Genomic DNA, 15,401 nt, shown 5'->3' with positions numbered 1-15,401 from the left:
CTACCATTCTTTGATTTGGTTAGAAAAATATGTGCAGCGAAGGGCCATTATTATTCTGAGTTTAAGTCTTATAATTTTATGGGCGTATGCCATTTATGCAACTCGCCATAAAATAGTAAAGAATAAAAAAGATGTTTATTTTCTGTTATATGGGCAGTTTCTGCTGTTTTTGATCGGAGTAATTTATTTTGTAGTCTACCGTCCTTTGGTGTATGAGGAATCGATTTGATAAAAATGCATTTTTGAAAAAATTATGGCGTTGTATCCACGGAACACATTTACTGTGTTGTATTAGTCCGAACGATAGCAAAGACCACTCCATCTATTAATTAATTAATAAATCATACTTCGGTTGCTTTCCCAGTAGGCAAACTGCTCACTCGATACAAGCCACAGGTAACGCTGCCGATGCCGCTGCTAATTGGGTAGTGAGCACAAAACTAGAAATCTGTAAACAGTGGGCATATTAATCCGATACGCCGTTGCCGCTAACTTACTTACTAACTTACCCATGGCTAATAGATTGCCTACTAAAGACGCAGCGATTAAATTCACATTAAAGCAGAACTGCAGAAGTTTAGAAACCAAGACTTGTAAAACTTTATATTTATTGTTCAACTGATTTAAAACCACGTTGTATAAAATATAGTTTTCTGCATACTAGTTATGCTTTTAGCATATTGGGTTAATTGATCTTCCAGTAATATTGGCTTAATTTATACATATGCATCAGATATGATCACTTAAAATAGTCTTCCTAGTCTAGGTAAATCTTAATCCAGATTTTTTCACTTTTGATTCTGTACATAAAGTAACTTATCGGTATTTACATTGCAAGATGCCCTAAAGCAATCGTAAACTTATATGTAGATACTTTAGAGTCAATAGATTTTTTTTTACAGCATATGAATTTATAATAAAGCATTGCACAGCACATCAATTTATAATAAAGCGCTGTACTTAGGTTGCTTTGATTACTGATTCATAATGGCCCTATATTTAAGTTGGTCCTGGAACATTCTTATAAACACCTTGTACTTTTTGTCATGATATGTTTTGATGCTGGCGTTAGGTTTGATGACGTCAGCCGAGCCGCCCATATTGTTGATGGCATCTTGCACGTTGTTGAAGTGTTGCGACGCGCACGCGCCGAGGATGGCGGCTCCGACTAGCACCGAGTCCTTCTCCTGAGGTTTCAGCATCGGGAGGCCGACCACGTCCGCCTGGGTCTGCACGAAGAGCGGGTCTTTGGCCAGCCCCCCGCATATAAGTAACGATTGGAATGGCCGGTACCCAGACAGCTCTAGCGTCTCTATGATATGCCTCGTCCCGTACTGAAAAGTAAGCATTGTGTAGCGTTAATAAAGTTTTGAAGTACATTGGTATCTTATCACTTTTATAGCATCTATTTTAAATCCAGTACACTCGTAAAGCCATAAAGTAGGTATCTACTCGGAAACAAACACCTTACGAGTCTCATTATCATAAGAAAAAAGAATTACGAGGATCATAAGAAAAAGACTACATTATTTACATTAGCTTAAACACAGGATAATGAACTAACCGAAAGAGCCTGTAAAGTGGCGAGATACATGAGCGCCAGGTTCTCGACACTGTTGTCTATGGCCAGTCCGACGACGGCGCCGCGCATGCTGGGGTCGGCCAGCGGCGAGCGGTTGCCGTGGTAGTCGGGCCACACGTGGAAGTCCTTGCTCAGCATGCTCACGTCAGGCAAGTGCTTCGAAGCAGCCATGGACGCTAGGGTCTGTCGTAATTGAGCGCGAACGCTGAAAACCAACAGTCAGTTTAATGAGTTTATGAAGGAATGAGGCATAGTCAATGAGAATAAGAACATCATTTCTACAAAAGAAAAGTAGGTATTCAAGTAAAAAATAGATAAAAATTACTTACTCTCCAGTACTAGACTTTTTCAACATGTCTATGCCAGCTGGGTGACTGGCTATGACATGGTCCATTAGCATGCCTGAAGCACTCTGGCCAGCCTCATTCAACCACAGCTCCGGCACCATGGCACTGAAGTAGGGCCCCCATATACCCTGAGCCATCACAGGGGATGCATTGACAGCCATGTGGCAGGTGGACGTGCCGCATATGAGACTGAGTCTGCTGGACATATCCCGGCTGATGCCTTCACCATTGGTCCCAACCATGCCCAGGCCTCCAGCATGAGCATCTATGATAGACGTGGCCACGGGAGTGCCGGCTCTCAAGCCTAACACCTCAGCTACTTTTTTAGTTAAACCTCCACAAACCTCCCCAGGCATCAAAATTTTATTTCCAATTTTCTTAAAGTCATCATTGGATAAATCTTTTAATCCAATTTCTTGTAGATAACTGATATTCCACCCCCTTTTACCATCCAATGAGCATTCGTAATTCCACTTACAAACAAGAGAGCACAGTGAACGAGAAAAGGAACCTGTGGCCTTCCATGTGAGGAAGTCAGGCAAGTCAAAAAAGTATCCAAAGTCTGCCCATTTGTTTGACAGATTTTTCTTCAGCCACAGAAGTTTCGGCATTTCCATTTCCAAGGAGACCTTTCCTCCAACATACTTCAGTATGTCATGGTTGGTCTTGTTGATGAGGTCGGCCTCGGCGTGGGCGCGGTGGTCCATCCACATGATGATATTCTGTTCATTATTACTGGAGTTGCTCACGGCCGCCGGGTTGCAGTTCTTGTCAAGGGCCACCAATGAGCAAGTAGCATCAAATCCAATGCCTTTTATATTTTCAGGATTGATATGTTCAGTCACATCCTGAAATATAAAGGAATCACATTTTTTTAAGAATAATGTTGTTTGATATATACCTAAAATATAAAGTTTTAAATTTAAGTTATAGTGGATACATAACTTTAACAAAAAATAAAGTTCCAATTTTACCTTAATACAAGCCACACAACAGTCCCAGACATTGTTAGAAGATTGTTCATAGAAGTCTACCGCTGGTTTCCATGTCTTTAGCTCCTTCACACAAGCCTTCAGTACATGTCCCTTGGCGTCCACCAGTGCAGCCCGGGCACTGCCGGAGCCCACATCCACACCAATGAAGTAAATATTGTCCACATCCATGACTAGTGGGCAGACCTGCAATGGAAATAATAAATGTACTTACCAAAGGAACTAAAATTACCAAAGAAAAAATATAAAATAAAAACAAACTAGCTAATGGAGATAAAACTTACCTACCTTGACTCACTGTCGCAAATTACAACACTAGTTAGTAAAATACCTTACTATATAATCTCAAACAACCAACAGATTGTAATAGGAAAGGGTAAATCAAGCTGCTGTTTATATTCAAAAGGTCAATACACAATAATGTACCTTGAGATAACCTTATCATCTTATCAATCGACATAAAAAAACGCAAATCGCATTTCAAACTCAATAATTTTGTGGTGGTATTTAAGACAGACATATTTATATACGTTAATGATGTTTTATTTATTAATTTTAGGAAGTTTTTGAATATAAAATGTATTTAATGTTTATTTCAAATAATCGCGCTTGATTGCAATTTAACCACAGATTAGAGTTGCTACACTTTGACAGACGGCTGAAGGCCTACCTAGCCTAGATAGTTTTGCCTCAAAATAATAATGCCAAAGATTTTGGTCTCACAGAGTAAAAAAAACAAATAAGCAATGTCAATATCACCAAACAAAAAACATAAAAAGAACCCTTTTCAGTTGTAATAAGAGTTAATTTGCTAATTCTCTTATCTGTCATCAACTATCACAATTCACAATGCGAACTTATTTGTATTAACCCCATGATCCATGAGTTATCTTACCAATTTATCCGTATTAATTTATCTTGTAAACCTTTCTCCGTTTTATTTAGTTAGAAATTAGTAACTGTTTAATATATACTATTTTATGTCATGGTCCGCTTCAAAAACAGGTAATAGGCGACTAACTTCTGCCCTGCCTGTGGTTTGCTTCGCCTTTTAAGATTTTCCCGTGGGATTTCCTGATTTAATCTTTACCTGTGTTGCTCCCCAGTCTCCTTATGATCTGCACCCAAAAAATTGTACCTTATCATGGCTCCGTGGCGACTGAAAACAAACCAACCCACTTACAATATCCACATTAGTATGATTATTTTCATCATATATACATCTACATAGATTATTAAAATTTTGATTGTTTATTATTTCAGATATCTCACAGTGGCTATTTCATCTCCATCAGTGCCCAATGAGAAGCCTTTGGGCCTAAGATCTGGGGTATTTCATGAAGCAGTTTTAGACAAAATTCAACAATTACATGGAGATTTCGGAGTAGCTGCTGTCAGATCAGGCTTTTTAGCAAAATATTGCAATGAAAATACCAGAATTGGCATTCTTCGAGCAAGACATGGACCACATAGATTTGTGTCTACGAGCCTACCATTCATTACTAAGATTGGTAAGCTAGACGTAACTCTACAGACACTTCATGTAGGAGCCACTCTAAAGCACAGCTTCAAATTCATACAAAAGTATCAAAGGGCATATTTGGATTCAATGTGGCACAGTTTGAAAACTGATGAGGAAAAAAGAAAACTGGAATTAGCTGTTATGGATTTTACTAAGACTGATGTTACACTTAACTTAGAAAAAATGACATAAATACAAAATTTTCAACAATAAAATTGGTTTAATTTAATTTGTATAAGTATAGAATAATAACTTTATTTCTAAAATATAACATTTAGGTACTTACATGGTGATGTATGAAATTGCATGTGTGTTATTCTGTTGGTGGAACAATAAATAAATAAATAAATAAATAAATAAATTACTTATGAATATAAAAATTTAAACATATAAGCTTTTTACAAATCATTAAATAATTAGGTATTAGTAGCTTTCCATCATGATTAGGATCACTGTGTTACTTCATTTCAGGATTCATAAAATATAGACTTTTCCTCAGTGTAGATTGAAATATAGGGATTTGAGCATGTTTAAAATTTGCACAGAACAAGGATACATTGTTTGTTACCTTAGTGCACATGTCAGCAAAGTGTTGCTTATTAGCAGTCTTATGAATAATGTCACAAAGTAAATGTATGAAGACTGACCCATGAGAGCCTAGTCTATAAGCTTCATACTCTGGGGCAGTGGCCCATAAAATGAGGAAATCTGATTTAGGCAGGTAATAATGATTACTTCTTGAACTTTGTGGACCATCTGCTATTAGTTTGAGGGGGTCTTTATCCTTCCTTGACTGGCATGCTTGTATTATGAGTACTTTTGGTTTGTTACGAAGCTTCACTGCATCCTCAGAGTCAAGCAACTGTTCAATATCTTTTACATTCAAAGGCACAGAATCTGCCCCATAAATGTGACCCTCAATTCCATGAGACAAGATGCACAAAATGAAAATACTATCTTCATCTTGGACTTTACTCCTGATTGCCTTTTTTATGCTAGGTAAAATTTCATCATGCCTTAAGTCATTGCTAATTTCAACATGAAAATTTAGATTTTCCATTGTAGACTTCAGGAGATCTCTGTCCTTTGAAGAGCCTTTTCTAGTTTCCAATGGTACAGCGTTAATTTTATTTTCAATGCTTTCTTTAGTTGGATAAAATGTTTCTTGGTTAATAATGTAGCAGATGCCAACTCTCTTAGTATTTCTAATGTGATAAGTATCAGGGTTTGGCTTTGTAGTATCTGCTTTTAGATTAACAAAGGAAAGTTTTTCCTCCATTAAATGGGCTAATGAATCATATATGTCATTAAAATTACCAGTAAATTTCTCATTTACAGTATATTTTTCACCAGAATTTGGTTCAGATACAGACACTTGCGGTGTACTGTGATGTATCACATTTTTATCATTGCATATAAATTTTGTGTTCAATTTTCTTTCTGCATCTTTAATCTTTTGAGCACAAGATAACAGGCCAGGGCAATTTTCTATAATTTTAACTAATTTATCCATTTCACATTCATTATCCAACTGTCTCAAGTCATTTATCTTTGCTATGGAAATAAATCTGCAACAAAGCAATTCAAGTAAAACCAATTCAGTGGTTTCATGTTGACTTACATCAATGTTGTAAGATAATAGTGTTTTTTTAAATCTATTCAAATTATCACTGTTCATCTCTTCACATAATCTGTAGAGTGCAATCTTCATAGGGCTGATGTGGCAAACAACTGGATTTTCTGTCGAGTATAGCTTCTTGACCGTAGGGACACTGAAGCCAAGTTTCCTGATGACCCCATACAGTTGGCAAACCACGAGTGCTTCTAGGAATTCGTACTTCCAAGTAGCGCGCAGGTGAGCATACACCGCCCAGTCATAGAGCAAGTTCAGATCCTTGCCACTGATGTCCCGGCTCACTCTCTGCAGCAGAGTAAGCCGCTGAAGCGCCGTTTCCGGGATATCGTATAGAAGAAACACCAGCGAAGTGATATCGTATGGAGTCAAGTCCCTTTGTACCTCAGCTATCACATTAACAGTGATATTATGTATGTTTTTGTGAACACTGTTCAACTCCTCATTCTCATGACCTTTAAGAGCGTCAGGTTGCAACATTATCGTAACACCCGAATACTAAATAAAATAGCTAACTACCTATTATTGTATAAATTACTGATAGGTTTTAAATTTTTGAGAAACTTTTTCGCACTTCTCAGCACTTTGCTATAGCTAGTCAATGTTCTTTACTCTATGGTCAATGTCAAATCAAATTTTGTTTTGGTTTTGATTATTTTTGATCTGTGTCGTTGCCGGTGTGGCCAATCATATTTTTTTATGCGATGATCCAACCAATCATTGTCGTCGTTTCTATTTGACGTATTGCCACTGACCAATCCAAATATAAACGTCAATGTCGTCGTCACACGTCGGGATTCCCCGCCAAAGAGTTAAGGCGCCAACACACTAGCGGATGCGGCTTACGGACGCGGCTGTCACCCGCGATTGAAAGGTACAGTGAAACTATAAAGTCCTGAAATTAAATGAGGGCACTGCTATCTTTCATGTAGCAACCCTATATAGCGAAACATAACTGACTTTGATACTTGAAATTTTGCCTGTTAACTTCCTACCTATTTATGTATTTTAAAAACAACTTACCATCCACAAAAAAGCTCTTATACAAGCTAGAAGGTGTTAATATGAAGGCTAATAGTGAAACCAATAAATATTTATTTAGATAACGTTATTACAACTGTATAAAAAACTGGATCTGTTGACGAAGGGCACACATAGTAAAGACATCAATTTCTCTTTTTGGACGGTCAGTTCTGTTTCTTCCAGGAGTTAGAAATACTCCATATTTTGCCCTCTTTTGCACGCTGGTCCGATATAACTATAAAATAAAATAAAAAAATCTTTTTGAGTTACACAATGCCCCCCAAATTCACACAATGTGAATTTAGTAAGTAAAGAAAAAATATATCTTCAAGTATCAAAATGTTAAGGTTTGACTTACAGTGATATGTAAACAATGTTCGACTTGGGCTCTAAACCTAGGTTTATCGATAAATGATGCGTTGGTACTTATAAAAAATGAGTTATTACAATTTGTACAATGCTACATACCCGTCATAGACGCTGTACGTGCGTAAACATCCTCCAAATTCGACAAAATGTGTCCAGCTTGATGTTCCGCTAAACATTGTATTAAAACTCGATAAATAACTTCACTAGCTTGACTACGAATATTTTTCTTCATCTTCCTAATTGCAATCAAGCGTAAATTGTTGCTTTTATCTAGATTATCCTTATAATTAATAAAAAAATTAAAAAAAAACAGCCAACCGCCTATTGACATAAACAATTGTTATGACTTTTATGTTTCTTTTCTAATGGTGCCAGGCTCCTGAAAATTTTAGTTCCTCAAACATTAATTTCAGGACTTTATAGTTTCACTGTAACTACCAGCAAACTAAACAAAACTTGTACAGTGAAACTATAAAGTCCTGAAATTAAATGAGGGCGCAGCTATCTTTCATGTAGCAACCCTATATAGCGAAACAAAACTGACTTTGATACTTACTTGAAATTTTGCTTGTGACTACCGTACTGTGAAATAGGGTATTTCTGTATTTAAAAACAACCATCCACAAAAAAGCTCATTATTCAAGCTAGAAGGAGTTAATATGAAGGCTAATAGTGAAACCAATCAATATTTATTTAGATAACGTTATTACAACTGTATAAAATATCCGGATTTGTTGACGAAGGGCGCACATAGTAAAATCAACAATTTCTCTTTTTAGAAGGCCTGTTCTGTTTCTTCCAGGAGTTAGAAATATTCCATTTTCCTCTTTTGCAATATGCCAGACGGTACTGTTCGATACTCCTGTAAAATAAAATAAAAAATGCTTATTTCAAACTACCCTTAGGTAAGTTAAGAAAAACAGAGTTACAAAATGAGAATTTAGTAAGTAAACAAAAATATAACTTCAAGTATCAAAATGTTATGGTTTGACTCAACTTAAACCAGCTCAAACCTACAACCAGCGGTATGTAAACAATGTTCGACTTGGGCTCTAAACCTAGGTTTATCGATAAATGAAGCGATGGTACTGATAAAAAATGAATTATTACAATTTGTACAATGTTACATACCCGTAATAGACGCTGTACGAGCATAAACATCCTCCAAATTCGACAAAATGTGTCCAGCTTCATGTTCCGCTAAACATTGTATATAAACTCGATAAATAACTTCCCTAGCTTGACTACGAATATTTTTCTTCTTCTTCCTAATTGCAAACAAGCGTAAATAGTTGTTTTTATCTAGATTATACTAATAATTAATAAGAAAATTGAAAAAACAGCCAACCGTCAACTGCCATAAACAATTGTTATGACTTTTATGTTTCTTTTCTAATGGTGTCAGGCTCCTGAAAATTTTAGTTCCTCAAACATTAATTTCATGAATTTATAGTTTCACTGTACAGTTGTTTATGGCAGTTGACGGTTGGCTGTTTTTTCAGGACTTTATAGTTCAGCTGTACCTATCTTAGGTAAGGAATGAACACTACGCTGTTCAATTTATCGGACGTAAATCGCGGACATAACCTTGTTCTGACCTTCAGTAGCACGAACCGTCCCAAAAGACCGTGACCACTTATCGCGGCTGACAGCCGCGTCCGTCAGCTTGTCTGATGGTGTATCGGCACCTTAACAATTTTAGTTATGTGGCTTATTGGTACACAGAGTAGTTTGCTATGTCACAGTTCAGTCAAATGACAATGACAGTTTCTTGTCATTGTCATAAAAATTTTGAATTTGCCTCGATTTCGTCAATTTTTTGGTTATGTTTTAGTTTTTATAAATAAACATTATAAAATAGCTGTTGCAAATGATTATAGTAAAACGCTGATTAGTCAAAATCTAGTGGTACTAACATTACAGTATGCCTGTCACAAGATCCGAAATTCTTCGACTGTATAAAAACCTGATGCTGTACTCAAAGAATTTGACTCTAACAGATCCTAAATACTTTAGACAACGAATAACGACTGAGTTTCGTAAAAATAAAGTCTTGACTGACGGAGAATCGATCAATTTTGCTTACAAGGTAAATCACTCACATAATCAAGAACGTTAATTGCTTAAAAAACAATAACTAACTTCTAAATGTCTGATTTAATATTTCCAGAAAGGCGAGGCGTTGCTGAATCGTGGAGCTGTGGTATAAAAAATGCAAGTCCTCCGCCCATTTATACACACCATAACCAAACTCTCACCACACTTGTATATACCTGCAGCTAGTAAACACACAATAGACTATTCAAAAGTACCAAAAATTCACGAATATGATTTAGAAGAGAAATTCGTTAGAGGAAGTGGCCCTGGCGGGTCAGCTGTTAATAAGAACTCTAATTGTGTTGTTATAACCCATATACCTTCAGGTAAGCTACATAAAATTGTATTGAATATGACTTTGATAATGAATACATATTTTTTGTTTTAATGTCTAACCTGTAGAATGATTTTCAATATTTCAATTCCAGGCATGGTTGTGAAGTGTCACACTAGCCGAAGCCAAGATGAGAACAGGAAAATAGCCAGAGAACAGCTTATAGCTAAATTAGACGAAGAACTGAATGGAGAAGACAGTGTGGCCGCTCAAAGAAAGAAATTAGAAGAGAAAAAGTCAAAAAGAAATGATTACAAAAGAAAGAAAAAAGCTGAGATGAAGAGCGAGTGGAAGAAACGTGAAGGATTGTTATGATTATGATTTAAATTTTCAGCTGTAATTAGTGTAGATAGTTGGGAGTTATTGTACAAGTAAATAAAGTAGTTTGTACTGCCATATAATTATAGTTAGTATTTTTATTTTACACAAACTTTTGCTCCTGCTATTGTACCAGTAACAAACCTAGGCTCAGTAGCCCAGTAGGCCATATCCTACTGTGATGGTGAACTGCACAACCATGAACTTCCTACTTCATTTTGTAGTCCTCGATGTGCAATTTCCCTTATCATGTTTGTATACTTAAATTTCCAATAAAGTAATTATAAACAAAACTATCTTATTTTAAAATAGTAATATTGGTTTATGCCAGAGCTCAAGTCCAGCAGCGGACACTAATTTTTTTTACATGATAGCTAAGGTACTTATTACAATATTATTATGTACCTATGCCACATGATATAAATGAGCATTTATTTTACTAGCTGTTCCCGCGAGCTTTGCTTCGCCTTAAAAAGTTTTCCCGTGGAAAAATTTCGGGATAAAAAGTAGCCTATGTTCTTTCTCAGGGTCTAGAGTCTAGTCTAGACCATATGTATACCAAATTTCATTCAAATCCGTTCAGTAGTTTTGGCGTGAAAGAGTAACAGACACAGTTACTTTCGCATTTATAATATTAGTTAGGATTAGGATTATTATTATCTCTCAATAAGATACCATCACTCAGCTCAGTCAATGTATTTTTTTTCTTAAATACCTATACAGGGTGTCCCAAAAGTCAACGTCATCCCTTAAAGGGCTAATAGGTCAGCTCATAAGAGGCCAGAATATCACAATATGACCTTAGTAAAAACTCGATAATTTTCGAGATATTGACACTTTTATAAATTTGCTGAAAATCGACAACTTGGATCAGTTTTTTGCGTGCCGCCGGTACAAAAATCCATATTGTTAGAATTTGTTTGATGTTGCATCACCCTGTATAGCCCTGCTATTGATCGCAGTCAAAAAAAATATCGAGTAATGCTGTATGTTTAAAAAAAACACGGTTTTCAAAGTCATAAAAGGTAATCGTATTTTTTTATAAACAACTTTGACTCTACATACTGTAAAAAAAATATACCACGCAAACCTGGCACCTTATTTCAAAAGATTGTTAATTTAATGCAGTTTCCAAAATGGTATGAAACGTAGTTATTGCTTTAGTACAAAACGACCTCGATGTAAAATTGTTTGAAGGAAATTATCTGACTGAATTTATTAAGGGTATAAGTCATGTTGGAATGAGTAAAAGTAAAATAGGTGGTGGGGTCAGCCGTGGCATCATAGATGAAAAAACTTACCAAACTCTTATAAAACATATTTTGCGTTTTTTACACCTTATTTAAAAAAAACTAACATTTATTGACTTTTATTTTTATTTCTCAAAATTATAACACCACCATATTATATTAAGTACATAATCAGCAAAAAATAATACTCATTAATGGTCATAATCATAATTTTGAGAGTTTGGTATTGTTTAACAATAACTTTAAAATAAATAACAAGTAATTAGAGGTAATGTTAATGACAAACTGATCTGTCCCTTTTTTGAATACTGTGGGTGTACAATGTACATGTGTAAGCGTTTTACTTAGACAATATCACACATTAGCACTACTCAGGAATGTACATTACCATGCGCTACATTTATGGGGAATGTGGAGTTGCTATAGTCCACTTTTTTCGAGAAAGATACTCAAAATGCGTTTTTTTTATTAACTGTGACAACGTTGTCTCTTTTCCCACTCCCGGCCACACCACCTATTTTGCTTTTACTCATTCCAACATGACTTACCCTTAATAAATTCAGTCACATAAATTTCCTTCAAACAAGGTTACATCAAGGTCGTTTTGTACTTAAATAGCAATAACTTTTTTGTTAATTGAAACCATAGCAACGTTTCATACCATTTTGAAAACTGCATTAAATGAGCAATCTTTTTAAATAAGGTGCCAGGTTTGCGTGGTATATTTTTTTTACAGTATGTAGAGTCAAAGTTGTTTATAAAAAAATACGATTACCTTTTATGACTTTGAAAACCGTGTTTTTTTTAAACATACAGCATTACTCGATATTTTTTTTGACTGCGATCAATAGCAGGGCTATACAGGGTGATGCAACACCAAACAAATTCTAACAATATGGATTTTTGTACCGGCGGCACGCAAAAAACTGATCCAAGGTGTCGATTTTCAGCAAATTTATAAAAGTGTCAATATCTCGAAAATTATCGAGTTTTTACTAAGGTCATATTGTGATATTCTGGCCTCTCATGAGCTGACCTATCAGCCCTTTAAGGGATGACGTTGACTTTTGGGACATCCTGTATAGCAGTTGCTTGTTACAGAGTCATACATCAATATTATGTAACTAACACTCAGCTCAGACCGAATACCGAGTACATGTATTCTGTAGTTCCGGATGCTAAAGGATCTCGGTCGCAGTCCGCAGTGCAACATCCGCGACCCATGATTCAGGGGTTTACTCCTTACTGACGAAAAACGAACGAACGGGAGCTGTCGTGCAATCGGCACGTTTAATACAAAGACACAGTAGAGTCGTGGCTCGCGCAGCAGCACTCGAAACTTCGTTTGAGAGTAACCCCCCACAGAACTCAGCATCCGTTCGCGACGCGTGGCAACTGATGGGTCCATTTCCTGCCGCAATCGACTACCGGGTTGCACATACCATATGCAGTGCAGGGTAAATTCGCACTAACAAATATTAGGCTGCGTTTCCAGTGCGTAAACTGTTAAAATATTATATGACTGAAAAGTATTATTATGTACATAGAACAACGCGGACTCGGGTGTACCATACTCAATGATTATGTAGGACCATCACGGACTTGGTAGGTAATAGCGGAATAGGTTAGTTGCCTCGCTGGCTTAGTAACGCACGGTATAGCTTTTGAAATATAACTATACTTTATCGATTTCTCCGATAGTAGACACGCTCTTTTATTAATTATTAATATATTTATTACTTATTCATTATTTAAACTCTTTTTTGTGTTTTTTCTGTGTGTTTATAAAATAAATATATTTTCGTTCTTTCGTTGTAAATACTACTTAATATAGGTCCTTACTTAAATATCGTGGGGTTAGCACTAGACTAGCGAGATAATTACAATTTACTACAGGCAATATCAAGTCCTTTGGCTAATGGATAAATGGTCAGAAGAAACAGAATAAAATAACTAACTACCTAGGTACATACCTATACATATTATAGTACCTAGAGTACCTAGCACAGAGTTCTTTTATTCTAGCTATAGGTACTTAGGTAGGAAGGCATATGTGTTGTGTATGCCTCGTAAAAAGAGAAGCCCTAAATAATGGAACGTGCCTGTCGCTGGCGCGGGCGGCTACGGCCGTGTTTTGTTTTCCTCATTTCACGACGACCAGTGTTTGTCTTTCATTAAAAGTCTCGTAGGATTTTACGTCGCTATGTCTTGTAGGGTCTACGTCACATGCGTTATTTTTGAATCAGTATGTAGGTACAAAACGATTAGTAGTTAACTAACTAGGCTAGGTATGTAATCATTGCCCTGCACCAACACATTGTAGGTAGATATTTGTATAAGATATTTAGGTGGCTTGTATCGTCGAACTTACATATATTAATCTACTTTACTTATATTTAACAACTAACCGACCGCCCCACCGCAGACGGTATTTTACCTTGCAAAAAAGGCAGCGCTGTAAGTTTCAGCTATCAAGGTATGGGGCCCATACAGTGAAACGCAAAAGCAAAGCAACTATAACTAACTACCTACCTTATACTTGAGCCTTATACTTTAATAGTTAGGTGAAACTTACAGCTAGTAGTCGACTCTCATCCATAACATTTAATCAAATTAGAAGGGATATTCGATAACTATATTTTTTCATCCATATTAGTTTTAAAAAGTTATCATAATCAATTACGTACGTGTGGCAAGTACTTAAAGGTAGATACTTATTTATGGTCCTTGCTATCTAAGAATCCCCACATCAATAATATTATTTATTTATGTATCTATAACCAGCTCTGAGCCGCCTGGGGGCCTTCATCCCGGTCAAAGCCGTGACCCTAAAAGGAAAGTCGTGTTCGGTATTATATATACAACATACTTATAACACAGTTTTCTCTACACCAAGTAGGTAAGGTACAGACAGCTACAAATTATATGAGGTATTAAATAGTAGAACCTATGAATGTTGTTCAAAAAATTGGAAATATCGGGAGGAACAGATCTACCTAGCAGTTAAGGAAAAATAATTTTAAACAAAAGTTTTATTTTTTACATCGCCATGGCGCACCATGTTAATATATAGGTATCATAATCATATACATATGTATAAAGATGTAATAATCAAATTATAAAAAGGGACGGCTACCTTTCTTAGAAAAGACCTACCCATTTCCCAATATTAAAATTAATGTCAATAAGTAGGTATAGAAGAAGCTACCTGGGTATGTCAACAAGTTAAGTTTAGGATGTATTCTGCTAATTTTAACAGAGCATGTCAGGATACAAAAGTACCTTGGAGTTGGTCTAAAATATGTAGGTAAGTAAGTGAGGGTACGAAACTAGACATTTTAAATTTCCCGCATAGCTCAGTGATAAAGCAGTGCCGAGTACTGAGTGCATGTTTGATTCCCAGCCACGGATAGCATAACTTTGATGAGAACTGGATAGTGTACCGACAGCTTTGCTTACACCTTAAGGGTAGGTAATTAGGTATACAGGGTGTTGTAAAAAGGGTATAATAAGCCGAAACCTACATGTCCAGCATGGTATATCTAAGCCCAGTATTAGTATACCCTTTTTACAACACCCTGTACATATTAGTACAAGGACTGTGGGAGTTTATGAGGCTTTTTTTGAACTTTTTTTCCATAATTCATTCAAACAGTAGAATGCAGATGCTTCATATCTCAACCCTGCAATATTATAGACAAGATGAATATGCCTTTGAATCGGGAAGGGATCGTCAAATAACCTCAACCTTTTTACAGAGATGTACCTACGATAGCTACGGCTCACACACAGCCCATAGATATCAGATACGAAACTCTATATCACTGTAATAGGGATAGTGGAGGGATAGTGTCGTAGATGGATAATGTGCCATGGGCATGGGAGAGGTCCTGCCTTTGGATTAATGTCCACACCTTCCTAGCACTGCTTAAAG

The 15,401-nt window shown here is 36.2% G+C and overlaps 4 protein-coding genes across 6 annotated transcripts; 2 read left to right on the top strand and 2 right to left on the bottom strand.

The window, feature by feature from the left end:
- Positions 1-928: 928 nt before the first annotated feature.
- On the bottom strand, positions 929-3,504 carry LOC105390304 (FGGY carbohydrate kinase domain-containing protein). 3 transcript variants are annotated; one of them, XM_038117686.2, is made up of 5 exons: positions 3,348-3,504; positions 2,904-3,107; positions 1,912-2,777; positions 1,565-1,787; positions 929-1,334 (listed from the first exon to the last, which is right to left on the bottom strand). In XM_038117686.2, exons 2-5 carry the CDS (start codon positions 3,090-3,092, stop codon positions 975-977), a joined length of 1,638 nt encoding a protein of 545 aa, XP_037973614.2. In that variant the 5' UTR covers positions 3,093-3,107; positions 3,348-3,504; the 3' UTR covers positions 929-974. The 3 variants fall into 3 exon arrangements, with proteins under 3 accessions (XP_037973614.2, XP_011559892.3, XP_011559883.3); XM_011561590.3 differs by having other exon boundaries at positions 3,210-3,354; XM_011561581.3 differs by lacking the exon at positions 3,348-3,504 and adding an exon at positions 3,206-3,341.
- Positions 3,505-3,786: 282 nt separating this feature from the next.
- On the top strand, positions 3,787-4,658 carry LOC105390315 (ribonuclease P/MRP protein subunit POP5). Its single transcript, XM_011561600.3, has 2 exons — positions 3,787-3,926; positions 4,185-4,658. Exons 1-2 carry the CDS (start codon positions 3,907-3,909, stop codon positions 4,633-4,635), a joined length of 471 nt encoding a protein of 156 aa, XP_011559902.3. The 5' UTR covers positions 3,787-3,906; the 3' UTR covers positions 4,636-4,658.
- Positions 4,659-4,806: 148 nt separating this feature from the next.
- LOC105390324 (caspase-8) lies at positions 4,807-6,675 on the bottom strand. Its single transcript, XM_011561609.3, has one exon. The coding sequence runs from the start codon at positions 6,554-6,556 to the stop codon at positions 4,901-4,903; it is 1,656 nt and encodes a 551-aa protein (XP_011559911.3). The 5' UTR covers positions 6,557-6,675; the 3' UTR covers positions 4,807-4,900.
- A 2,740-nt stretch (positions 6,676-9,415) lies between these two features.
- Positions 9,416-10,305, top strand: LOC105390331 (mitochondrial translation release factor in rescue). The gene is made up of 3 exons (XM_011561620.3): positions 9,416-9,557; positions 9,639-9,891; positions 9,994-10,305. The coding sequence occupies exons 2-3, from the start codon at positions 9,681-9,683 to the stop codon at positions 10,212-10,214; spliced, it is 432 nt and encodes a 143-aa protein (XP_011559922.3). The 5' UTR covers positions 9,416-9,557; positions 9,639-9,680; the 3' UTR covers positions 10,215-10,305.
- The last annotated feature ends 5,096 nt before the right edge of the window (positions 10,306-15,401 follow it).

Source organism: Plutella xylostella, chromosome 10 (assembly GCF_932276165.1).
Source record: "Plutella xylostella chromosome 10, ilPluXylo3.1, whole genome shotgun sequence".
NCBI classification, from domain to species: Eukaryota; Metazoa; Arthropoda; class Insecta; order Lepidoptera; family Plutellidae; genus Plutella; species Plutella xylostella.
This window is presented reverse-complemented; position numbering and strand designations above follow the sequence as displayed.

Bases quoted from the DNA above. Each gene is read 5' to 3' on its own strand.
- LOC105390304 (XM_038117686.2), bottom strand. From the start codon at position 3,092: ATGGATGTGGACAATATTTACTTCATTGGTGTGGATGTGGGCTCCGGC. The intron at 1,788-1,911 runs GTAAGTAATTTT...GTTGGTTTTCAG, and splicing joins AAAAAGTCTAGTACTGGAGA to CGTTCGCGCTCAATTACGAC. The intron at 1,335-1,564 runs GTTAGTTCATTA...CTTACTTTTCAG, and splicing joins CCACTTTACAGGCTCTTTCG to TACGGGACGAGGCATATCAT.
- LOC105390315 (XM_011561600.3), top strand. From the start codon at position 3,907: ATGGTCCGCTTCAAAAACAG. The intron at 3,927-4,184 runs GTAATAGGCGAC...TTATTATTTCAG, and splicing joins ATGGTCCGCTTCAAAAACAG to ATATCTCACAGTGGCTATTT.
- LOC105390324 (XM_011561609.3), bottom strand. From the start codon at position 6,556: ATGTTGCAACCTGACGCTCTTAAAGGTCATGAGAATGAGGAGTTGAAC.
- LOC105390331 (XM_011561620.3), top strand. From the start codon at position 9,681: ATGCAAGTCCTCCGCCCATTTATACACACCATAACCAAACTCTCACCA. The intron at 9,892-9,993 runs GTAAGCTACATA...TTTCAATTCCAG, and splicing joins TATAACCCATATACCTTCAG to GCATGGTTGTGAAGTGTCAC.